General features: G+C 42.4%; 1 protein-coding gene across 16 annotated transcripts in view; it reads right to left on the bottom strand.

The window, feature by feature from the left end:
• Positions 1-7,205, bottom strand: part of LOC308193182 (uncharacterized protein) — a 221,769-nt gene extending 214,564 nt beyond the window's left edge. For all 16 annotated transcript variants that reach the window (XM_080587541.1, XM_080587549.1, XM_080587551.1 and 13 more), the window contains exons 1-2: positions 1,600-7,205; positions 362-425 (exon numbers count right to left, since the gene is read on the bottom strand). In XM_080587541.1, the coding sequence (XP_080443667.1) occupies positions 362-425; positions 1,600-1,610 (75 nt within the window). In that variant the 5' untranslated portion in view covers positions 1,611-7,205. The remainder of the gene's footprint in view (positions 1-361; positions 426-1,599) is intronic.
• Positions 7,206-26,823: the final 19,618 nt, after the last annotated feature.

The following is a 26,823-nucleotide window of genomic DNA, read 5'->3' as shown; positions in this document are numbered from 1 at the left end:
GTAGGAGAGCAGTGACTAAGTATTTTCTCTGAAAACCTTTAAATTGTAACTCAAATGGGGATATACTAAAATACTTCTGACTTGCAGCAAGACGCATCATGTACCATTACATTCAGAGACGCAGAAACGATCAGGATGAGCTCTCGAATGGCTGTAGTATATCACCCTAGAAGTGAATTCACTGCACTACACAACCTGATGCCACATGACAAAGTGTGACAGCTAATCTGTATTGCTTATGAGATATTGTTGAGATATGCTGAATATTTTCTAAACTGCTATCAGAAAACATATGTTCCCAAGGGGTAATGATACAGTGGGTCTGAATAACTCATAAAAATTATGAATGAAGTGTTCTCACCTTCATTTGACCTTTGTTACTTCTCCAGCAGACAGAGCTAAATGCGTAGCACGCCAGAATGCATCTGAAGAAGAGACAGATGATAATAAGTAACTGTTAAGAGATGTTTACTCCACTGGCTCTATTAGTTCAGCTTGCTTGCACAGAAAGAATTTCCCTGCACGTATGAACACAAGTGTAGATAAATAAAGGGAAATACCCAGGTTCATCTTTTCCAGCCTAAACTCCGCCAAGCAAGACGGCGCACACAGTGCTTTGTCAAAGGCTGAAGCCTGGGATGAGGCACAAGGAGCCATGCAGGAACCATGGAGCTGGGGGCCCTACTCAGTGCATCTCCAGCACCAGCTGGGAGCACTGACTCCACCTTTGACTGCAGTCTCGTTACAGAGGTACCTGGAGGCCTTCACTCTCCAGCTGCATTTTCCTCTCTGCGACACCTACAGCTGAGGTAGAGTGGGCTACTCACTTTTTGCAGAAAGGTCACAGATCATAAGAGATCTTTCTTGCATATGAAAATATGTCTGCGTATATTTTTTTAAATGTCAAAAGGAGAGCAATATTTTTCAAATGTCAACAGGCAAGCAGTAACTGTGCATCCCTGGAGACTTGTACAGGGCATAAATTACAGAAAAAGAGGCTTTGGTCAACCAAGGGCATAAATTACAGAAAAAGAGGCTTTGGTCAACCAAATCAGAGAACCTTCTGTCCGTATGAAAGTAATGCACAGACTGGACAGATATCTGGCAGGAACGGTTTAAACATAACCAGCACGTCGCAGGGTAGGAGGAGGGCTTCGTACTGGGGCTTGTAGCCTGCTTAGCCCACGCCTCACTTCTGTCAATCCTTTTCTTCCCATCATAACCCATGGCTCTTGGCTTTACACCATACCCTGCTGGCAGGGTCTGAGCAGCTGGGAATGTCTGGTGGTCCAAGGGCATTCAATGGCTTTGGGAGCCATCCATCCCTTTCCCTTTCATGCTGTCTGGGTCAGATACTGCACCGACTTAACTGCCAGGCTATCCCAGATAAAGCTCTTGAAGCTATTTCACTTCTGTAAACATATGACGTGAGGCCAACCAGGGACCAGCTGGGAGTTATCTCCAGTGGTCACTGGGATTCACAGCTCTGACGTGCCCTTGATTTTCTCTCATCTTTGACACTAAGGCCTTGAGTGCTTTTCAGGGCAGAGTTTTTCTGAGGCATCTAACAGCCTCCTTGTTTCATTCTGCATCACCTACCTCATCCTCATGCCAAGCCCTCGGGCACGATAGGCATGAAGAATGCGCAGTCTTTTGTCACTGAGGAAGCAGGTTTCCACGCACGCTGCTGCACACTCTCAACAGATGCTACTAAGAAGGCTGAGCAGTGTCTTTCACAAAGTTATAAATTTCCTCGTGGTCCAGGCTGGGGCTTTCAGAGCCAGAGCTATGCACAAACACAAGGAAAGGACTCCAGTCCACGCTGGGAGCTCTCAGAGGAGCTCAGGTGGGAATTATGTTTGGGGAGCCAAGGGGAGGATGCCAACCAGGTGCCCAGGCTCACCCACAGAGCAGGACTGAGCATAGTGGAAAAGCTAAGTGGGCAAAGGGCACTTCAGAGTACCAGCTCTTTCTGGAAGGACACAGTCAGGCGTGCATCACGACCATGCAGGGGCACCCCTCTCTCTGCTTCCTCCCAGCAGCCTGGTTTTTAACATTTGGAAGCAGCAGGGTGGAGGCAGGAAACAGCGTTAATAACACCTGCCACCTAATTGAAGCTGTGCATGGGAGTCAGAACAGCAAATATGTTGCATAGGTGCTAAGGCACTGCAGATGATAAAAAGGCTCAAGGTAAAAGGGAAGGTGATCGTAAATGGGCACGAGCGAGCATCAAACACAAAGGAAGTTGTAATGAGAGCAGGAGCGTGGAGAGTGACAATTCAGCATGGGAAAGATAAAGCTGGAACAAGAACGGGATCAAGAAAGAGAGCAGAGAAAGGATGGGGAGGAAGAAAAATTTGAAATGGAAACGATGAAAATAGAATATGATTTCCAGAGGGAAAGAATAAGGGTGAATGGGGGTCCTACTGGGTCAGCCCATGCATATTTAGTCAGTTATAATAAGGTAAAATTGCTTCCTCATTACAAGGAAGGGAATGATGTTGATATGTTTTTGCAGTCTTTTAAAAAACTGTACAGAAGTTATAATTGGTGAGAGGAGGCATGGGCAGCACAGTTCAGACCTTGCTCAATGGGAAAACCCTAGAGGCCTATGCCAAGCTGGTTGATAATGACTGCCGTGACTATCAAAATTGTGCAGGGAGCTTTTCTGAGAAGGTATGAGGTTGACCCCAGAGACCTGCAGGGTTACACTCAGGTCTCCAAGGAAAGGATCTGATAACTCCTTTCCTGAATTGGCTGTAGAAATGACAAGTTTATTTAACAGGTGGATAGAAGGTGAAAAGACATCTGTATCTGTTTCTTTTTTTTTTTCTTCCTTTTTAAATGATGAAATTATCCTTAGGAGCAGCTTCTAGAAGATGTTCTGAAGGACCTGGAAGCCTGCTAGACAGACAGTTCTTCTCTTACAATTGTCAGCCTATTAATCAGAGCAAATTTTTATGTGCACCCACAAAATAATGAGAGGAGTTGTGGGAATCCTACCTATTTCCACAAAGACCTGCCCTTTCTTTCAGAAACAAACAGAAACTGACAACAGTACACAACTGCCTAAATCTTACAAACCACATTCTATTTCTTCAAGGACGTAATACAAAAAGGAAAAGAAAAAAAAAAACAAAAAACAAATCATTACCAATATTATATATGCCAAAACTGCAGATATGGCACAGAGTATTAACGAAGAGATCAGTTACTGTGCTTACTTCAGCCATACACAAGTGCACTGTAAAAGCTTAACATAACCAAGCTCAGATAGAGTTTCTTAAAAGACCCTTAGTGCAAGCACTGAAACCAGCCTCTGCTTCCAGAAGTCGGGCTGGTTTGCTCCTGCTAGAAAGTATTAGCAAAGCCGTGTCTATATTCCACCTTGAATTCCCATTTCAACCAAAGCATGAAGTACTGAGAAGCAAGTGGCTGGAATACGAGACAGATATTATCCTTCACTTTCTGAAACATTTACTCGTCGTAACGAGCCTGTAAAATGCAACGCTGACTGAGCTACTGCACTCCCAAATTCCTTTCAGACTCCCAACTAAATTTCCTCTACGCCTGGCAATGTTGTGTTGCTTCCTCTGGCACTTTGCTCCTGCGCCTTCCCCGCACTGCCTCGGGTCGCACCCTCCTGGCTGACCGGCACCGCTGGCCTGAGGCGACTGCTTCGCCCCAGGCTCTGGAGCCAAGGCTGAAATGAAGAAATGTGCCCTGTGTCCAAACTCATTTTCTTTAATTTCTCCTTCTTCGCTATTGATCATTTTCTTTTCTGTTTTTAACTCACCTGTTTTCTCATTTACCTTCCGTTTCTAACACTCTCAGCAGTTTGTTTTTTATTTGCCTCTGACCCTCAATCTTCACATTCCCTCTGAACCCGCACACCTTTTACAGCTCCTTTCCTGCTAGCATCATTTGGGCTTTCATTTGATTGGCTTTTAATCCTGAAGCATTTTTGGCATGGGTAATATACTGCATTTTGGGGTATGAAAATAGTAAAATGTTTTTTCCCTTGCATTCCTGCTTCTTTTGTAATTCCTATATACAAGTCCTACATCCCCTGTAAAGATATCTGTGGAAGACTTAACACTACTTAGATCAAATCTCATTTTCCTCCTTGCACAAGGACACACATCCAGCAATCTGTCACACAGTAGACAAACTGGGGTTAGGACAGGAGGGCTGGGGCTTCACTGATGTGAGAGGCAGCAGACTTTGGTCTAAGGGCATGTGTTGAACATTTCACTTCAGTATTCACCCATTGGTATGCTGTGTGCCATTTCCCATACGTACTCCCAACATAACACGAGATCTATTTCATGCATCTCTGTCACCTTTTCTGTAAAAAGCATATTAAATAAAATGCTTTTTAACTAAGCGCTCTTGCGTGATGTGTGGTTGCCCATGAAACTACTAGATGGTTAAATGAAGCTAAATGCACAGTAAAATCAGCAGAACTCCATACTGATGCAAGTACCAGTACGTGTAGTCTGCCCTTTCTATTGCTCATTAACCTCTAGAATAAACGTATTTTAGCATCTGCTCTACTGCCAGCACTTAATCCTGTGGCTGTTGCATGTAAAAGAACAGGAGTCAACATTTAGAGAAAAACCTCAGAAAGCTTAAGCAATTATCTCAGGCATCCTGGCGAGAACTCAACAGTATCAGAAAGCTTTGATAAAAGCACAAGCTTTGGTAAAAGCACAAAAGCAGATCAACAGAACTTTTTCATGAAGCAAAAAGATCACATTTCCATTGCTCATGAGAATGTACTGGCAGGATGATGTGATAGTCCATACTGGATGGTACAGCTTAAAGGTAGCTGTCACGGGGACCTCCACATTCTGTACCGAGACACCTCAGAGTGGTTGGTTTCTTGACCAATTTATTCTTGAATCCACTCATCATGTAGGAGTTCTGACAGACAGAAATATTTTTTTTCAAAGAAAAACAGCACAGGATCTTGCCCTGGCTAATACAGTGGAGCTCTTCTGACTGATACCAGCTCACGAGCTGGCTCATCTATCGTTTAGCCCACGTTGAACAAGTATAAGCTTCACAAACGTGTCTTAACTAAAAGAAAGTGGCTTGTGTACTTTGTGAAGCTTAAACCAGTTCACAGAACATGTGCAGGGAAAGCACGTGGTGTTTAAGATTTAGAGCTAGGTTCAGGTACTCTTGTGGTTTGGGTGTTATCATTAAAGCTCAATGTAACAAATATGGGGTTATTTTAATCTTCTATAACTGCATGAGATTCGGATTTTAATTGACTTCTTCCCTCCTGAACTCATCTCATAAAGTATACTAGGTATATCTGCTGAGTAAATAGAACACAATAATGTGTTTAAATGTTTGTCTAGAGAGTTACTTCCACCCAGAACTGAAAATCAATATAGCTCAGAGACATCTTTTGTTAATATAACTTTTTCTTTCAGCATGTTTCTAACACATTTAATATTTTTCAGTGTTATCTTGCTGGCACTGGAAGTCCAAGCCGTGTTGGCAGATCCCTGAACTGGGACTCCAGAGACATGGATTCTACTCTTGGAGCCATTTTTAACATCTTGGACAAGTAATTACAGCTCTCCAGGCCCTTATATCCATTCCAGCCATTCCCTTTTGGGCCTTGTTTCCGTAAAGATGTATGCATGTATTTGGTTGTATAAACTAGGAAGGTATTTAGCTAACTGCATGACTGTGAGCAGTCTAGTGACTTAAAGTTACTGTTAAATTCAGTGTTCAAGCCTTTGAAAGATGAAGTTTTGGATTGCACACTCTTAGACTGTGCCGAATTGGACCGACCTGCCTACAGAATTTGATGCTCCCGAAGTCAATCCAGCCTCTGTATGTAGCACCCCAAAAAAGCCAGTGGTTTTTGTAAGAAGGAATGCCAAAAATTCCAGCAAACTGTGGCAGCTGTGGAGCATTTTAGAATTAAGTAGCTCCACAAAACCTTAGCAGCAGGCACCTGAGAACAAGCTTTCAAAGCTCCCACAGATGACAGTACCAGTTTTCTTCTTCAGCACAGTGGGCAGAGGCATTCACAGCACCCTTGTCTAACTCAAAATCAGATTTCAGGCTTGAGGTTGGGCAGGGGGGAAGCTTCAAGTGAATTGCATCTGTCTCTGGGCTCATACAAATAGCCTGAATTTGCTGCCCTGTACTGAATACTGTCAGGCTGAAAACATACATTAGAAAAATATGCTCCATTTCCCCCCGAAATCAGCCTATAAATAACATGTGTGGTCCAGAATGGCTCTCATCTCACATTAGGAATAGATGCTGTGGTGCAACAGTGACAACAACAAAGAGAGGGGAATTGGTTAAGTACTTTGGGGGTTAAAATCTGTGCCCTGAACAGTAGATTTTATGGCCAAAAGTGACTCTTCTGTAGTCTCATTTATTATTGCAAAAATGATTGGAACTGGGGACCATGACACTATTACCTGTTACTGCAGATTTATTGAAAATTAGCAATTCCATTTGTATCTATGAGATTTCAGGGATTATTCTGTTATAGACTAGAAAACTGATAGATTTATAACTGTGGCGAATCTAGTTGTACCAACTAATAGAGCAAGTGAGAAAATTTAGAGGTTTGTACTCCTAAAGGAGTTAACCTCTGGATAAAGAAACATTTTTCAAGTAGCATCTGAGAAATTATTGGATCCATAAATTGTCACTGCTGTAGCATGAAAAATATCCATTTCCTGGGCTTTATGTTTTTGTTCAAGAAAGATACAAAAAGCAAAAGTTAGTACCAAAAAAAAATAATTCACTCCACTCAGAGTCCTGCTGTAATTGCTACTGTACCTTTTGTTAACTCTTTGGCATATATTGGCAGAGCTCTCCCTGCTGGCCCTAAGGAAATTTTCAAGCTACGCGTCTTCTAAATTCATTAACATTGTATTGACTCGGGTAAATTTGATCTAACTTTAATTTTGATTTTTGTATACTCACTGGACTTCTTAAAAATTGAATCAAACCTTCAAAGGTATTAAATACATGCCAGGACATTTTGCCTTTTTTTTTTTTTTTTTTTTTGATATGAGGGATCTCTGACAGTGGGTGAGGCTTGTGTAATTCACTAAAAAGATCTTAAAGCTCCAAACTCTTCTCTCCTAATGTGACACCAGCAGCCTGCCACAGGGATGCCCTGCACACAGGCAGCTTCTAGCAGCTATGTCACCTGCTGCCACACACCTCCATAGCCTCTACCACATGCTCCGTGACACCATACACCCTGCGGGCAACTGGACCAAAGGGTGGGCAACTGCTGCCGCTACCCTGCGTAGCCACAAGGAAGGCGAGCGTGGAAGGACTGCTCAGGTCCCAGCTGGTGGGGCAGGGCTGGAAGGGCTCATCAGGTGCTGCTGGCTCTGCGGGGACACACCTAGGGGACACAGAATTGGCAGTGCAGGGTGGAAGACAAAGAGTGAAAGCAACATCTAGCAATACAAAGACTTTGGCCTGCGGCTCTTAGGGGCATGAGGTTTGGCCAACCATGCCACCCATGTTCCCCCCAGGACTCCTGCTGTAGGAGATGCTCTCCTTATCTCCTGCACAAACTGACATGGTAAGCATTGTTTATACAAACCAAAGCATGTCCCTCAGACACCCAAGTACCACAAACTTGTGGCACAACATTTGAGCCTGGCTGAAATCATTAACAATACCATGATAATAAATGAGGATGAGTTTTGCTCTCTCTCTAATGCAGGTGTGTGGGGCAAAGTAAAGCTCATACAGTACCTTGTGGTTGCTGAGAGCTCCACAGTTGGCAGCTAGGGCACGTGGCTCTAATCCCTGTCTTATCTGCTGCAGATGGGAGGCCGGCACTCGTAATGCTGGCAGGACCAGATGCATGCCCACTGCCTCATCTGCAAGACAAAATGAGATGAAACGAATGTATATGCAGGACAGCTGTTAATTAAAAGAATAGGTCATTTTGGAGTGAAATACACCATTTGCTTTATTGAACAGCACAGAGCTGCTACCTCTGCACAGAGCTGCTACCTCTGCATGGCTGCTTTAGCACTGATTATTGACTCTTAAGGAGGGAAGTTGGGTTTGCTTATAGACCCAGCAATGCTGAGTGAAATCATATAACTTCCTTGGGACTAACCCAACTTAAATTATGTTTCAGTTTGATAGTTGTAAGAATTCAAGCTTGGAGACTGGACTGGGAAGAATCATTTTTGATATTATTAACTTATTACTATTTTTGTTCAAATTACATATATAGATAAACAGATTTTTTAAATTACTTTTAAAATACTCCAAGGTTTAATATATCTCTAAAGCTACAGGTGCTAAGGTCTGAAAAAGAAAGAAACATTGAATTTCAGTTAAAAGTAATCCAGAGTACTCACACTTTTAAAGAGGAAGAAGAATGACAAGCATTTGCAATATGGACCACATCTCCATCCCAGTGGCATCAACAGATTTTGGTTATTAACTTTGGGAAAGAGGAAAATACTTTATCTGAGAATCTCTAAGGAAAAAAGCCCCTGAAATTATCCCACTATTTCACAATCATTAAGGCAAAAACAGAGCACGCAGAAGTTATTTATGATTCCATCATACCATTATAACACTGCCTGTAACTTGAGAATAAAGCATTTCTAAGCATCCAGTGTTTGATGTGAGCCACAAACTGAGTTTCAAATACCCAAAAGAATTTTTATTTCTGCTTATTATTGAATACAAACTTACGTATGAGATACTTCCAGCTACCATTTGAAAAAAATAATTCTGAAAAAGAATACCTTCTTCCTGTATTCTACTACAAAAATGGTTCTGGATTTTTACCCCGGATAAATCAGCACAACTCCAACGAAGTCTGAGCTATCACCATTGACATCATCTCAGAACCCAACTGGCATGAAATGCTTCTCTGATTACAGCTGCAAAATATCCCTGCTTGGCTGAATTCCTTATTCCTTAACCAAATGTGGAACTAGTCATGGAGCTACATGTGTGTATCTGACTTGGCCATAATACTGAATTTTCTCTCCTTGCAATGTAAGGGAATTACATTTCAAAGATCAGACACTGTTGTTTTACAACCGTAGTAACTCCTGTATGCTAATTTAGTGCAAGGAAAATATTCTTGAGTATGTGAGAGATTGTTTCTTGTACCTTTTTAAACAAATGGGCAAATATGACGGACTACAAATCCAGTTTATGTATCACTCCTGTTCTAAGGAACAAAGACAACTTATTTGGTAGTGTTTATTCACTACCCTAGGCTAAACCATCTCAAACTTTGATGATCTTTCTTTTATTATGATGCACTGCCTTATCATACACAAGTTTCCTGAGTTGAAAGGAATGTTTTGTGCTTCAAAGGTGGTAAATTCAGGACCATAATGCAGCACAACCCCTGCAAGAAGCAGGTCCTAACCTTGAGGTGTCACTGCTCACTGAGACACAGCTCATAATATGAACTGTCAACAGGGAGGGACTTTGTCTGTCTGCTTAACAACAATTTGTAGACTTAAAAAAAAAAGTTACAAGAAAATAAAATGCTTAGATTTTAGAGTTTTGCTCCCCTTGAAATCCTGGGTAAGCCAACAGGCAGCTTGGTCTGGAAAACTGATGAATTCATGATTATCAGAAAGCCAGTGAGAGTTAGTGAATGTCAAGAGTAAGGAAGGATTCAAGAATGATGTGAGACAACCAGTGAGAAATTGCTTAACTAAACAGAAAATGTTTAGTCTCCCAAACAGCTGCTGAGTACCCCCAGGAATACTTTTTTATTTAAAGAATTTTTGACAGTGTCACAATATCTCTCTGCTTTAATATATTAGCGCATTTGTACTTCAGGCTACTGTGGAGGGAAGTGTTCTAGCTCAGAGCCAGGAAATAAAAAGGTAGTTTAACAAATAGTGAGTAAGAGAGCAAAAAGACAGGCTACGTTCTTCATGTAAATCAAAGTTGTTCCAGAACGACTTAGAAAGAGAGGTTGCTATTTTCAACTGAGAGTCAACTGAAAGTTAATGGGGACATTGCTAAAGATCACAGACAAACGTATACTGTACTTTTAATGAATATTTTATTCATGTCACCTTTAAATTAGTTAAATTCGATAGGATGATAATGTAATGCAAAATGGCTTCCTCCCCAGACCATTTCAGGTGGAGGGTAGATCAGAATTTAATTTTAGGGTAATGCCAGGTCAAAATTAAATTTAAAAATTATGGTTTGAAAGTAATAAATCTAAAGTGACCACTGGAAAAAATACTAAGTTAATGAGATGTGTAAGCCATTTAGAAAACCACAGATATATTATATGACATCTATTTTTCTTACCTGGAAACAGGCCATTTTAATACCTCCTGATAGGGATGAAAGGGGAGAAAGGAGAAGAAGGGGCACTCTTAAAGCTATTGCTATCCTGTCTTAATAAAGTTATGAAGAAAAATGTCAAAAGTTCAGCAATAGGAATATTCATCATTTGATCAGCAAGGTTGTTTAAAACTTAAGACTCCTAAATCCTCTTTCAGGAATCTAAATATATGTTCTGCTTTTCAGAGCATGGTCACTCACATATGCCAAAGAAATTGTTAAAAAATTAGGGTGATGCAGCTTAATAAACCAAGAGGTATTGGGGGGATCAGGCCCAGACTGCATTGGTATGTGTCTTATCCCTCTCCTTTCTCTTACCTATCGTGAAGCCAGTACACGTGAACACACAGCATACACAAGGGGTCTCACAATTTCAGTCTGCTATTATACAGCCATAACAATCTCGTGGACACCATGCTTCCCTGGGTTATTCTCCTTCCTCAAAGGAAGGCTGCCCTGGAGAATGCCAATGAAGGGGTCAAGGGACAACTAAAGCAGCAGTCTGCAAAGAAGACAGGGAAACAAGTTAGGAAGGTGCAAAAATAAACCTGAGGGATGCAGCCAAGGCAAGAAGAGAGGTGTGAGAAAGGAAAACTTTAACTCACAGAGCATCTAATTTCTGTTCAAATTCAACATTAAAAAGATACTCCCAGGTAGCATGACAAAAAGTGATGACATCAGATCTTTCTTAGCTTTGAAAGATCACTGTCATTTGTAGGTTGCACCAGAGGTAAGTCAAGAAGAAATGTAAGGCCAGGTTTTGCCCTTGATGCGGGTTGTCTGCCCGCCCAGGGATGCCTCTGGAGATGCTGGAGCTTGGGAAGGCACCGAGGCTGTAGGGGCAGGTAAAACCCAGTGCAGCAGCCACAGGTGGGAACATACAGCAAGAATGCACTCCACTGAAATGAGGTCCAAGAGAAAAGAAATATGAAAACTGATATGCTCAGAAAGGGGCAAATTCATTTTATGCAAAGACATTAAAGTACATCATGACGTAAAACTACAGTGTGATTGTTCCCTTGCTAGAGAGCTTTGGTTATGTGAACGTGAGTATTGTTGCAATTCAGAAAAACGCACTCAGGGAGTTTCAAAAATTAAACAAGTTACCTGACTACAAGTTATTCCTGGCTATTCTGGTGGCAGCACTACAGCTGCTTAAACCGAGCACGTCTGCTCCTTTCAGATGCGAGATGCTGCATTAGCCATGCCACAAGAAGGCTGACACTGCACTAATGGGCTCTACCATCCCCAGGATCCCCCTCCAGATCAACTGCAACCTGAAGTGAGAGGCAAGAGACTTCCTGCCCATCGAGGGACACATCAGATGATTGCAAAGCTTCAGCATCCAGTGGCAACCAAAGACATTTTGGGTACGCTCTCAGGTGTCCGTGTTATTTCACAAAATCTAAAGTGAAAGCTGGGTACAGAGATGGACATTGCTTTCCCCTCTGCACAAAAAAATGAGAGAAATCTGTGAGGATCAGCCCCACCATGCCATGAGTACAGACAGTGAATGCAGAGCGCTGAACAATGCTGAGCAGGGCCATGCTGGGCCTCTCATAATCAGGCCATAAATTATTCTAATTTGTTGTCCCTACCAGGCAGCTCATTGATGAGCTAGAATGGTCATCAGGACTATAAATTATTATTATTACTGTAATTTTTTTCTTTCCTTTTTTGGCATGGATGCTGGCTTTAAGCAATGCCTTCTCAAGGCTGAGCTTGATAATCCTTTCCAAGCTTTTATTTAAACTCTCTAAAAGCAAAAATGAATTAGAAACTGGAAGAACACAAAGAAGCCAGAAAGAGAAGATCAATAACTCACATAACACAGCAGTAAACAAACTGGAACAATTACAGTGAGAGATGGGTATTGATCAATATCAGGAGAGCTCATATGCTGGCACCTCTGTTTATACTAGACCTCAATTATATTCTTACTTTCTCATAATATAACTGCATTCTACAATTTTTATCACCAATGAGAATTTAATTCCCTTATATTAATGAATAATAGCCGTATAATGGTTTTAGGCAGTTGTTTCTATCAGTAGATCTCCCAATCAGCAAAATTTTGACTGCCCAGTGCCCTGTGTTGCTGTTACGTGTGTTAGCGACTGGAAAGCTGAGCCACAGATTGCCTAGCTGATCTTCCTGTGGCCAAGGGCAGGGGCAGAAGCCGAGCCCTGGGGACTGTGTTCTGGCAATACTAACCCCTGTAGACCTTCCCAAGGGGTGACTTTTTTTTTTTTCTTTCTCTCTCCAATTTGCAAGCACCCAACCAAACTGTTCAGACCTGCACTTTACTGTACTGGAAGAAGCAGCCAAGGACCTGCACACCAGGCATCCAACCCAGCCTGGAAGAATTTTAAATAAAACTCTTTAACTCTACATAGATAAGCTCTTTATACTGAAAGAGGCACCATTATTTACTAAACTGCTAAGAGGCCTCAGGACCAGAGTCCTCCCTGTTTTGTTTTTTTCCCAGCACTGCCTCACACAAAATATGCGAGGCGTTCAGTTCACAGCAGGCTGAGGACATTTGCTTCCACTTCCCCCTCAGGTATTTGGCTGGTCTGCAAAGTCATCACTTACATTTTGTTCTGTTACATGAGTCAAATTGAGCTGGAACTTTGTGGGTTTGACTTAATGAGACGTATCAGCACCAACACAGCTTTCCTTTTCTTATGCAAGCTGTGTGAAAGTGCTCCCTCACAGCTATCTGAGGTGACTGGTTTTTAACTTCAGGCACACATAGCAATCCACAAGCCTGCTTCTGTGAACTCTGACTTAAAATGGCAAGTTGCTAGAGGATAGTCAGCTGAGGTCTGTCCTGTTTAGAAGTTTCTTCTGTAAAATAAACTCACATTAAAAAAATACACATATTTAAACAGAATCCTATTCAGAGTTCATATTGAAAATCAAGCAGTGAAAAGGTAAAAATGACTGAAAAAACAGAACCAAAGTTTATAATATGCAAAATTATCTATGATAAACTTTAAAGCTTTTTTTTTTTTCCCCACAGAGTCTGAATCATACCATTCTAGCTTAAAAAAAACAAAAAATAAAAAACTTGTTAATGGATTAAATGGTTGGGTTTCAAGCCAGTGATTCCAAACACCTACAGAAATGTTAGCAAAAATGTCCATAGTCAAGAGATCACCCATAATGTTTCAAATTGGAAAAAAAATATTTTCAACAAGAATTCATTTACTGTTAACAATTTCAATGAGCTCAATTCGAAAAGTAAAGTACCGAGAGTCGTGGTGAACATCAGCAGACATAAACAGTACAAGGAAACTATGAGATGTATTCAGGCTTGATGATCAAAGACTGCTTTAATGGGAACAATCCCTGTAAAGCAGACCTCAGGTCAGGATTTTGATAGATCATACAAAGTACAGAAAAATTCAGGAAATCTACCTCTGCCTCAGACAGATAGAGAGGTTAGATTTTTCAAGTCCACATGTGTAATAATGTGTGTGAAATTCAGTAACGGCTTTTTGCAAGCTTTGAATGGAATTTACCCCCAAAGGCTCATGTGGCCTGTTTCCTTTCATTATATCCCCCATCCCATCCCCAACCCTTCCTTGTATCCTCCCCTTTGGGAAAGCTGAACACGCCGCTGGGTGAGGTTCCCGAAGGAAGAGGGCCAGAATGTGCCACCCCGACCCTCAGGAGGCAGAGGCAGGGACACCCAGCCGCGCCATGAACCCAGGGCGGATTTGTGCTGCCTTCGCTGAACATGTCACCAACAACCCTCTGCAGCAAACAGCTCACCCTCAACTCTAAGGACAACCTTCGGTGCCAGGGCAGTACTGAGGAAATAAAAAACAGGCTGTTGCCACATCTGCGCCCTGCCCAGGAGAAGCTATCCTCAGCAAAGAGGGCAGGGAAGCACTGAAGCTAAACGAGCAGTGGACTGGAGCTGGTAGCATTTTTTCACCCTCTCATTGCCCCAAATATAGTGTTACAACATCCCTAAAGAGATGTTTCTCTGAGCATCCAGGAAAGAGCACTGAAGTTGGCTCCATGTCCAGTTTCTGCTGGGCTGCATACGAGCTTTACCCTTTTTTTTTTTTTTTTACCTCCCCATTTTTTTCCTTTTCTTTTCAAAAATCCATTGTGTCTTTCTGCTTTAGTTTTTATTCCGATCCATCCCTCAGCTATCTTGACATTCTGGTGCTCTTCAAAAATCCATCGCTGATTTCCTTATAATCCTTACACAAAATGGACAATATGCTAAAGGAAAACCGCCTCGCGAAGTTGCCAAAAGAGCAATTCCAATCTAATTAGGAGTTCGTACTGCTTCAGTGAAAGCAGCACAAACACTGTTAATATTCACTGCAGCTGCTTTGTCAATAACTCCCAGTGAATCCTCCAATTTATAAGAAAAATCAGGAAACTATTGGATTCTATGACACTGATAGATCTATCAGTATTCATTGCCCCTATCCTCTGCAACACAAGGCACAAATGCCAATAACTCTAACAGTCCCTTAAATGCTGAAGGATCATTATTAAAGTGTGCTTGGCATCCCTGGTCATTAATTATAATCTTGTGCACATATGCAGTGTGATTGCAGGAAATAATCAGCTTTGTCTGCCAAATTGGCAACATTTAGAAACTAATTTGTTATGACATACCATCAAAGATATTTAAACAACAAACCCAAAGCTCTGCTGCACTGCGCACACTGTTAAAATATCAGATCACATCATTAAAAAATAGTTAACATATCCAAGGGGAGGTAATATTTATCCTTGAACCCTGGTTCAAGTGGAGTTTTCAGAAAGAGCAGCTTCACCCTCTCTCCCTCGCAGCTCGCAGGCGAGGAAACTCTCTCCAGAGTAACGGGTGGGGGGAGGCGAGGACCAAGCCTACACCGCGGACGAGCTGTCAGTCAGGAGCTATTAAACGGCCATTGAATAAATGTTTGCCAAGAGCAAAGCTTACCCAGGATTACCGCACTGCTCAGCGGATTCATTTAGAGACTTTAAGCTCATATTTATCTGTCTAATTTCCTTCACAGGCCCTGCTGCCTCTCTCACCCACCTGGCAGAGGGACGCAGTCCCCACCTTTCTTCTCCTCAGACCACAGTCAAAGTATTAAAATATGCATCAAAAGAAAAACACAAAATAAATATCGAGCTATGCTTTCATCCAGGAAACTAACCTCTTTTTTTTTTTCTCCTATAAATCAGAAGAATGGTTTAAAAATGATAAAGCAGATTACATGCTTAATCTTTTTAAAGAAAAGAGTTGAACTGCGGCTATAGTTCTTATTAAGAGAGCACTAAATATGGATGTTATCACCAGAGAGAAAAGCTGAACTTGTAGGTTTTTCTGCAGCCTTTTCTGACACTTTTTCCTTTACACACTGTTTCCTCCTTGGATGTTATTGCTTTTGTGTCCCTGTCCGTAGCAGGAGTCCAGCAGCCCAGTTACAACTGAGCACGGAGAACAGGAGGAGAACTGAAAAGTGCAAAGTACTTAACTGATGTAATTGCTTCTCCATTCTTACAGTAATGACAGTTTACTCCAGGAGACTGCACTTCAACAGAATATTCTGTTTGGTTTATATGACAATTTCCTACTCTTTTCCCATGTTTGCGCAGAAGACCATGTTCCATATTACTGACACTGCAGTTAAGAAATCACAGTTTTGTACAAATCCATTTCAGCAGATTCTCAAATGCTGTCATCAGCCACTGAACCAACAATAACATCTTTCTTCCTTTCTTTCTTGTGGTGTTTCGTAGCTTGTAACTAATTTCAGAACAAAGTCTGAAATGCTTGAAAAGAAACAGTATTTTATTCCTAAAGTAATACTACATGTATTGCTTTAACACAGTTTCGAAATCTATGCTTCCCAAAGATACTTCTTGAAATAAGATGTAGTAAAAAGATCTCAAATCCATCATCATCAAAAGACAAGCTATATCAAAAGGTACTTCAGATTAATAACATCTATTATATCAATATTCTTTAATTTTTTCCCATATTTTCAAATAAAAATAATAGTTATGGACTTCTAATCAGCTCCTCAGAAATAAAGCAAAATTTTCAACACAACTGTATAGATTTCACTATAATACTAGCTTTTAGCCTTCCAAATAAATAACTTGCATAGAATTATTTTTTTCATTTCTTTTAGTTTCTTGTCTGATTGCACAGTAATAGATGTGAACAAACTATAACCCAAACCACCAAAACAAGGACATTGGTAAAGGTTATTCTCTCAGTTGTCACAACACCGCTAGAGATAAAATTTTGAGCTTCCCATTAGGATAAGCATTTAACTAAAGCTTTTCATATAAATGGTATAAGATCACGAAAGTACCATACTGTACGTACGTTTTAATACAGTGTTCTTAAAATAAGCAGATAGAGAATTCATAATAATTCCCTTTTAATCGGGACATATTTTACCTTGAAAACTTCTATTACAGCGTACCCAAGTTAAGGGCAACATTTAAATTACAAATAATAATATGGTTATAATTATTTTATTCCTTTCCCTGTTCTGATAAAAGTTATTCAGCATTTACATAAAGGCCTAAAACACTGGCCTTGGAAACAACGTCCTTTCAGACAAACCATTTCAAATTAAATGTCCGATGAACAATGCCTTTCTGTTGCAAGCCAAACCCCACGAAGCACAAATTAACAGAAGGCCGATAAAGCCCTGAGCCAACGTGCTGTGCCTATAGGCACACGGCTAACACGCAGTAAGGACAGCAGCCATTGTCTCCTATGCATTGCAGTAGATTCAAAATGGGAAATGAAATGCCTCAAGAGAAAAACAGAAAAAGTACAGATTGAATCTCATGTAACTCCGGCTCTGCTGGGTTTGTTTTCACATTTGCTCACAAGATGGAGGGAAGCTAGGAAGGCACATAGCACGCTGACCTTTGCAGCAGTCACAGCGCAAGTTCTCCTTATTAGCACCAAGCCACGGTGATGCCACGGTGCAACAGAGTCATTGTCAGCGTCCACAATCCCACTGCTGGGGACGAGATGAAAAGGAGGTGCTCTGAGGAGGCGGAAAGACCATTCGTACTAGGACAAGCTCCTTGAAGCCCTCTCTCTCCCTGCCAAGACATTATTTCCCATGCTTTAATCACTCTTGTCATTCTTCTCCGAATGCTCTCCAGTTGTCAGTACCCTCTTGAGTTATGGAGAGGAGAACTGCACTCATGGAGAATGCCAGCAGCAGTCATGCCAGTGCCAAAAGCAGACGTAACAGAGCCTCTCCTATTCTCTTGAAATTTCCCATTTTGGACATTCAGGAATGTCATTAGTCCCTGCGGCCAAGGTGTCCCCTCAGAGCTCACACCCACCTGATGGCCCACAGCAAACCCAGGGAGGCACATTGTGTCGTCCCCTCACATGAGCTCCGGAAGAACAGCTCTCCACCTACAGCCCCTGATTTTACTACTCGTGCATTTGAAGTGGGGACAAGTACAATGTGCTTAGCACATCATGTGCTGTTTGGCACAATAAACTTCTGGGATTGACATTGTGAACAGTTACCACATAAATATCCTAACTTGCCCTGGATAAAAAAGAATATTAGAACTCAGCATCCCATTCTTTTAATACTGATCACAGAATCATCTAGGTTGGAAGAGACCTCCAAGATCACCGAGTCCAACCTCTGACCTAACACTAACAAGCCCTCCACTAAACCATATCGCTAAGCTCAACATCTAAATGTCTTTTAAAGACCTCCAGGGACGGTGACTCAACCACTTCCCTGGGCAGCCTATCCCAATGCCTAACAACCCTTTCGGTAAAGAAGTTCTTCCTAATATCCAACCTAAACCTCCCCTGGTGCAACTTTAGCCCATTCCCCCTCGTCCTGTCACCAGGTACGTGGGAGAACAGACCAACCCCCACCTCTCTACAGCCTCCTTTAAGGTACCTGTAGAGAGTGATAAGGTCACCCCTGAGCCTCCTCTTCTCCAGGCTGAACAACCCCAGCTCCCTCAGCCGCTCCTCGTAAGACTTGTTCTCCAGACCCCTCACCAGCTTCGTTGCCCTTCTCTGGACTCGCTCGAGCACCTCGATGTCCTTCTTGTAGCGAGGGGCCCAAAACTGAACACAGCACTCGAGGTGCGGCCTTACCAGAGCCGAACACAGGGGCACAATCACTTCCCTAGCCCTGCCGGCCACACCATTTCTGATACAAGCCAGGATGCTGTTGGCCTTCTTGGCCACCTGGGCACACTGCTGGCTCATATTCAGCTGACTATCAACCAAAACTCCCATGTCCTTCTCTGCCGGGTCCTGGTGGCTCCCCGGCTGCCTCCAGTGGCCTCGATGCCGGAGGGAAAAAAAAAAAAAAAAAGCCCTGTCCTCCTCGATCCCCCGCTCCGCTGCAGAACGCGCCCTCCCCGGAGTCGATCGCCTCGGCGAGTGGCCGTAAAATGGCGGCGACGCCCGCTTTGAGCGGCCCGCCGCTCCCGCTGCTGGCTCCGCCTCCCTCGCGAGGGCTGCCGGGCCCTGGCAGCTCCCTCAGCTGCTTCCAGTGGCCACGGTGCCGGAAAAAAAAGGCGTGCATGTCTCGGTCCCCAGCTCCGCCGCAGAACGCGTCTGCCCCGGAGCCGATCGCCCTGGAAGAAACGCCCTTTTCAAATCAGCAAGTTCATATTGCTGCTGGAGCTGTACCTTGCAGCACCGGTACTCGAGCTATGGTAACCTACATTAAACCAATTGCTAATTTTTACTTCTGTGGTCAATTTTTCTGTCATTGTGAGGTCTAACACGGAATTCCCCATGATGAATTCAGTTCTTTAGGGCTGTGACATTTCCTTCCTCACTTCTGTCCTCCAGACTCAGCTCTTCATGTTTCTGCTCTCTTCTTGTGTGCACATCCAGATGCCATAGGAGCTGGCGACCTGTTGGTGGATTACAAGCTCTCCTGGATCTGATCATCGCAACCAGCTTCCTGCGTGCCACTTCTGTAGAATCCTTGATAACTACAGAAACCACATAGAAAACTATATGGTCCTTGTGTGCCACTGAGCCTTCTCTGACGGATGGTAGTGCACCGCTCCTGATTTTACTACTCATGCGTTTGAACTGGGGACAAGTACGATGTGCTTAGCACATCATGTGCTGTTTGGCACAATAAACTTCTGGGATTGACATTGTGGACAGTTACCACATAAATATCCTAACTTGTCCTGGGTAAATACAAAGAAAATTAGAACTCAGCATCCCATTCTTTTAATGCTGATGCTGCCAGTGACTTACCCTTGGAAAGATAATACTTATTGAGCAAGTTCTTAAGGCCATTGGGAGAATTATTTATTTGCTATGCTAAAATTAATTATATGAAGTGCTGCATAATGGATCAGTAATGTTTCCTCATTGTCACCATCATGAAGTATACTTCATTTATTTGTCGAAGAAAATAAATATGCTGAAAAAATACTATGGGTATTATTCGCAAGCTCCATAACTTTCCAAATTCAGAAATAGAAGTCATTCTTCTCCATGGCAAAACATTTTCGAAAGAGATACACAAAATGGAAATTTGTTTTTCTCTTCCAAATACTGAAGGGTAGTCTGAAGACAAAAATAAAGCATACCCTCCCTGTATCTACCAGTACTTTTGTGTGGACTCCAGTATCTATGTAGTTGAAGACACAGAAAATCAGCTACTCCATTTCTATAACAAATATAAAATGCTTTTATATTTTAAATCTAGACTTCTAAAAGTCTTTGTCTTGCTCCAGGAATCCTAATGCCTATTTCTTAGATCCTCGGGGAAATTAGGAAGCTACTAGACAAGTTAATGCTTCGAAGCTGTAAATTAGTTTGTTTTTTTTTTTTAATTTTTTTTTCCCTCCTTAAGATCTTGGCATATTTTAAACAGAAAATTGTAATAATAATTATGGATATATTGACCTGTCTGTACTCTTAGGCTGGCCACTCAAGTGAAGTAGATTTTAACCAGCTCCCTGTAGGATTCTGTCAGCTTCCGATGTCGCGGTGCTGTGGCACTTCTTGCATTCCTCCTGAAAGTTGCCTAATGCCGCCTTAAGTTTTGACTCCCTGCAGAAACGCTTTGATGATTTTGTTCATTTTGTTACATCTCCTGAAGAATTTAACGGGTAAATTATACCTAGCCAACTGCAGGCCTGTCCGTAAAAATGCTGCTCTGTGGGGCTACGCCAACAGATCTTCCAGCTATAGCTTACCGTGGTGATGATGGGAGCTCCAGTGGAGGGAAGGTTTCAGGGGTTTAATTGCATCATTTAATTTTTCACTTGATAACAATGGACCGGCCCTATCTGCAATAAAATCTGCACTACTGCTCTCACTTGTGAAGCCCTCTGCTGTTGCTGAGACTTTGGATGAGACAGAAAGCTGTCCAGAAGTCCCTCTCTTGGATGTCAACAAAAGCCTGAAAACTTTCAGGATTTGAATCAGGCCCCAGAGATGTGATTTTGAGAAAACTGAAGCATGACAGAGGCATACAGAGACTCACGTAACAGTGTAATACTGCCCCATGCTGAACTGTGGTTTTGCAAAAAAGGGGCCCTCTCTCTGCAAAGCAACTAAACCCGAGTCACCACTGAACTGCACCCAGAGTAGCTTTAGAGATACGGAAAATATCTGGGGCTTTGGCATTATTACAATAAATAATTAGAGCAAGTTTTGTGGAAATCCTGAAAATCTAATGTCTTACGCACCTTTTTTTCCTCTTCCCCTTTTAGCTAGGCATCATTATGTCTCAGCCTGTCACTGGAAATGCAGAGGAGTGGACTATGGCAAGGAAGAACCAGTTTCTGTTCTCTGGCACTAAGCCTGCTTGCTGCAACTTCCACCTCACACATCTGGTATGTGTTTTCCTGGATGAGCCAAACCAAAAAGGAAAGATGTGTAAATGTGAGAATCGATCACGGGTTTGACACTTGTGTCAGTCTAACTGATGCAATTTAGATGTTCTTCCACCGAAATCCTACACTAGTACTGCCAATGTCAGATAAAGAGCTCACATTACTTTCAAATGGAGGAACATAGTTCACAATAAAATACACTTTGGACTGAAAAACTGCACTTACGTCCAGTCTGAACCACACAGAAATCAGTTTCTTAATGCTCTATATCTGATTTGAATGTCAGCTCCCTACACAAGTTATCACCATTTAAGTCAATACATTTACCACAATAAAAGAGAAGTGCCATCCCAGAGGCTCCACTATGTTTATGTACGTAAAGACAGAGAAAGACTGAATGAGCATGCTTTTCTTATCCATTTCATACCCACTCACTAATATGCAGAGGCATACAGCATCTTTCAAATTCATTTTACAGTCCTGGCAAACAAGGCAGCTGTGTGGAGTATGGACACAGGGAGAGGTGGAGCTGGCTCTGTACCCTACAGCAAATCCAGGATGGCCACAAAACATCTGCAGTCTTACGGGACACTCAGAACCTTTTTAAACATGAATATGCCTCCTAACTCAAAAGAAGCAATTTACATACAGATATATTTCCCAAATCTCTCCCTGCTTCCTGAAAGCAGAGGATACAATTATTTCGATCGATGCATTGCTGCATGCCTTATTCATAACCTGATTTACGGAAGTGAAGCTGGAATTTAGAAGCAATCTAGATGCACTTGACTATCTACAAAGATAATGAAGTATTATTTTTATTGTTAACAGTGCTGCTAAAAATGAGGTGTTTGGTGATTCAGACCTTCTATACAAAAAGCCTATAGCTCAGTCATGTAAAACTGGCTCTATTTAAGTAGTCCTGACATAAGTATTTAGCTGCTTAGATGGCTTTAGTTCTCAAAATGCAGAGACATGGAACACCTTGAAATGAATCTTGATATTTCTTTTTTGTTCCTTGGCAGGACTTCTATCTTTTCATGTTCAATGCCAGGCACAAAACTTCTTGTACCTCTGTTGCTGAGGAGAACAAGAACAAATGATGACAAGCTGATATGAAAGAAATTTTTTCTAGCACTTCAGTACAGTTCACTTGGCTTAATGTCACAACATGTATATCGAAAATTCATGATTTACAGTAAGAAAGCAAGTTTTTGGCTCTTTAGTGAAGGGAAGAGAGCTATGCATATGTTACCAGTAAGAAGTTTTAATCATTACCATCGTAAGGGATGAAGTATCCCTACAAAGAAAAACTGAAGTGGTGAAAGAAAGTTACTAAGTGGGATCTCCTGCACTTTCTCTTGCTAATTGCTTGGAGAGCCTCTTCCTTCAGCTGCACAAATGTTCTACCCCAGGAAGGTACAGCTCAGCATTATGGCTAAAGAGATTGAGGCCTTTGTAACAGTTTAATAGCAAAACATACGATTTTTTAAAAATCATTAAAGCAATCACAGTTTCCTCAAAAATGCAAGTTTTTGAAAGATGCTCATAAAAAAAACAACATTTTCCAGCATTTTATATGTAGAATTATATGTTTACGTGCATAATACACACATATATATGCACACATACACACGTATCACAAACATGCATATATATGCATGCTTTTTATACTTGCTAGTAACAATTGTATAGGATCTCAATCTGAGGTCACAACTTCGTTATGCCAGGCATCACACAAACACAAAACACTTCCAAGAGTGCTTGTACCTGAAATGTAGGGCAAGGCACAGTGTGTGGTTACAGACAACAAACCCAGTGTGATAACACCGGTCAGCTTGGTGGGCAGAGGCTTCAGCAAGCCAGCAGACTGGCTGCTGCGAAGTTTATACGTAATACTGTCTCAACAGAGTTTTAAGAGGGGACTAAAAGGAGATAATAGAATAGCCCTACAAGCGTCTAAGAAGGACTCTTCTCCACCATGATATAAATTCCATACATTGGCCCTTAAAAGCCCAGAAACAGTCTTCATCTACTTACAACTCCCATTTAAATACAGAAAATCATTCAACCTCAGAGAACCATCTTCATAGAAGTACTAAGATGCTGGACACTTCAGAGATTAAATGCTGAATGCCAACAAAGACAACAAAATGACAACGTACCACACAACTGACAACTGGTCCTTACTACTGCCATTGGTAGTTGATGATGGCCTTGCCATTTGCAAGTATGTGAAGTCTATTCTCACTGACTTACACACTGATAGTGTTTAACAGGTGATTTCTGAAAGCTGTCATTGGGAATATTTGGGGGAAAACCTCAAAAAAAAGTAAAAGGAAACACCAATTCTGCTTGAAACAGTGGTGAGATGCTGCCAAGGTGTTGTCACAGCAAAGCATCATTCCCCCTTCCCAGGAAGGAAGGGGACATTCCTCTGGGAGAGAGTTTAATGAGCAATAACAAAAGGACTTTGCCAAGTGAGTGCATATGATGGCATTTGCTTAGAAAGAAAATCGTAAAGAAAAGTGGGCTGATGAGTTTCTTGGTTCAGCTCATGCAGAGCAGAAGGAGGTGGCGAGTTTGGACCATGCCCAAGAAAGCAGCTCGCAGCAGAAGCAGAAGCCAAACGTGGGCATCCAGAAGACAGACAAGCTAGGACAGGCTCCCAGCACAGCTGGGCCAGGGAAGGAGGGCGATGTCAGTGACACTTTCCAGTTAAGCATGCACCACCAGGAGCGATGGCTCGAAAGCTGCCTCATTTCAGCATGCCAAAGGGTGAACCACTGAGCTGGGAAGCATCAGGCATTAACTCATGCAAATTCACTGCATGAGCTGCTGCTGCACTGCACCTCTCTGGCCCAGTAATTGAGAGCCCTTGGAAACACTTTTAACTTCATCCACTGCTGACTCACTCCAAGCTTAAAAAATTTCCTTTGGCCAAGGCTGTTGCCCAGAGCAGATGTCTCCAGAAATGCTTGGCAGCATCCCCAGAGCACAAACCACCTCTCCACCAGCACGCACGGGTGCCTTCCTGAGATAGCCAAAGGAAAGGTTATCATGTATTTCTTCCCAGCCTCATCTTTGGAAAGAGCTGGATCACTTCAGCCAGAACTTTCCAAAAATCCCAGCTTAAGGGAGACAGCTGGAGTAGACAACTGCTCAAGTAGTTCAGGTTTGGCAAGGCTGCAAGCCACTGACAACAGGTCGCCTCTCCACTCACTCCTCTGGCACTGCGGGCATCATCCACACGCGCCTGGTGCTCACAGCACTCATCCTTTCCTGCTCATCTGATAAAAATCAAGGGTAATGAATGATCTAAAAAGTAGTAGGCAGATGTGAACATCAGCTTGAAATGCAGCTCATAAGAAATGAGAACATTGGTTTATAAGTCAACTATCTTAAATCAAAGCATGGAAACTTTTCAGCTCTGTTTAAACATGGGAAGATTTCCCTTTGCTGGTCAGCTAACCTACCTATGCGTGAACTCCTGGGTCTAAGCCTTCTATATGATCCCATTCATTTCTATTTGTTCCTTTTGCTAATGTTGGCCTTTTAAATCTCTCTTCATTTGGAAGCACCATCCCTCCCAATACCTTTAACCATCCTCATTGCACTTTCATTGAAATCAATGGGGCTTTGCAAATTACCATTGTACAGCTGACTCCATTATGCCCATTACAGATTTAAAAACATGATGACAAGAAGCTAATCTGTACGCACAACTCCCTCTCTTCTGCTGTAAATAACTCAGCCATATAATTTTTTAAATACTGAAGTGCCTAAATTATAGACTAACAATATGCAAAATTTCATCTTCAAGTAAGTCTATGTGTTTTGGTGTTTTGTAGCTAAGATAATACAGCATTTTTCACAGACTCAGCTAAACTGTGAAAGCTTGTTTGTTTTGTCTCACTCCTTGTTTAAAAATGGATAAAGGCATGTCAGGCCAATTTAATTTAAATAGGATGCTTGGAAACTAAGAAGCGAAGTGACAGTGTTTCAGTCCCACGTAACATTAGCGATAGAGTTAACAGTCCTGCTTCCTTGCACAGCCCTTCAAAACAGGATCCGACAAACTCCTGATCACATTAAAAACACCGGTCCCCTCATTAGCACCATGCCTGGCCAGCAAGAAGGGAAGTGGCAGACTCAGCAGCTGCCTGGACGTCACCCAGCAGAAGCTAGTTTCACCATGGAATGCCCCTCAGGCGCCAGGTGACCTCTCGACTTCTGGGCTTGGACCTTCCTACAGGCACCATCACCCACCTGTCGAGGGGAGAGCACAGCACCTTGCACCCACCCGACCCCACCGTAGGAGCCTTAAGTGCCTCAAGCCCGTGCAATGTGAGCCACAGCAAGCAGACGCCAGCCCGATGAAGGGGAAATGAAGCCATGCAGCTGCTGCACCCCGTGCCAGTGCTTTCAGGGACCTTCTGTTGCCAACAGTCTGTGGTAGAGCTTTTCTTTGTGTCCTGGAGCCAGCGCAAAGAAGCGAGGGACAAAATGCACCAGCCGTGGGGACAGGGAGAATATGGGGGTGCTGACAAGATGCTGTGCCCTCTTCTGTGGTTCTTCAGCGGGGAGCTGAAAGAAACCCAGCGGAGCTCGAAGCTGGGACAGCCAAATATGTCTGGTGCCAGAAAAGCAGGAGAAATCCCAGAGATTGCTCCTGCTGGCACAGCCAGCCTCACATCGCTGTCTCCGGGGCCAGGTGAAGCGGCAGCGTGCTGGCAGCACCGCTGAGCCTCAAGGTGGTTCTTCTTGCCGGGGGCTGGGGCACCATGGACATGTCCCACATCCCAGCAAGGAGCCTCACGGCATGCCCCTGAGATCAAGGCAAGACGCCACGGAAGGAATTAGAGCGTTTTTCCCCAAATAACTTTCCTCCTCCTGTGGGTGGGGATGATTTAGCCCATTGTGCCATCTCCGCCGCTGTGCAATTTATATTCACTGGGGTGCCAGAACCGCACAGTCTCCTCTAAATATAAGCAATTAACTCCCATTAGCATTAGTGGGAATCACTCAGGAGGCTATCCCTCATTATTGATTTTCTCGTTTTTGTACCAACTCAAAAAAATGTACAAAGAGAAGAAAATCACATAGTTAGTGGCTTTGGCTAAGTTAAGGCAGGCAAATTAGATTCATTATCATTCTCGAGCTAAACAGTGGGGCTTATTAGAATGTAGTTCATTTACATACTTTGATCTGATGGGTGTAGATACCTAATTATACAGCAGCCAGCAACTTATTTTTGATGTTTTTTTATTAATTAATATTCAGTATTATAATTAAATGCACAGGCTGCTCTTCTGCAGATCCTTTTTTAGTTGTTTCTAAAACAAAAATTATTTTAGAAACATACCTGGAAAGCAGATGATCAGCAGCGGATTCTTCCACTGCGCAACAGAACCGTGCACTGTCCCTTACTACAAGTGTGGCCCACAGCTTTGCCTGGGGCCCTGCTCCTCCTGAACCCATCCTCAACAGCTAGCAATGCCCCTGCTGTTAACCCTGATACCTGAAGTATGCTCCTCTAGGAGATCTATACCTTTAAATAATAAAACAGCTGATATAGGCATCCTCTCTTTAATGTAAATACTGTATTTT

The sequence above is a fragment of the Anser brachyrhynchus genome (genome assembly GCF_964034855.1).
Source record: "Anser brachyrhynchus genome assembly, chromosome: 3".
Taxonomy (NCBI): Eukaryota; Metazoa; Chordata; class Aves; order Anseriformes; family Anatidae; genus Anser; species Anser brachyrhynchus.
This window is presented reverse-complemented; position numbering and strand designations above follow the sequence as displayed.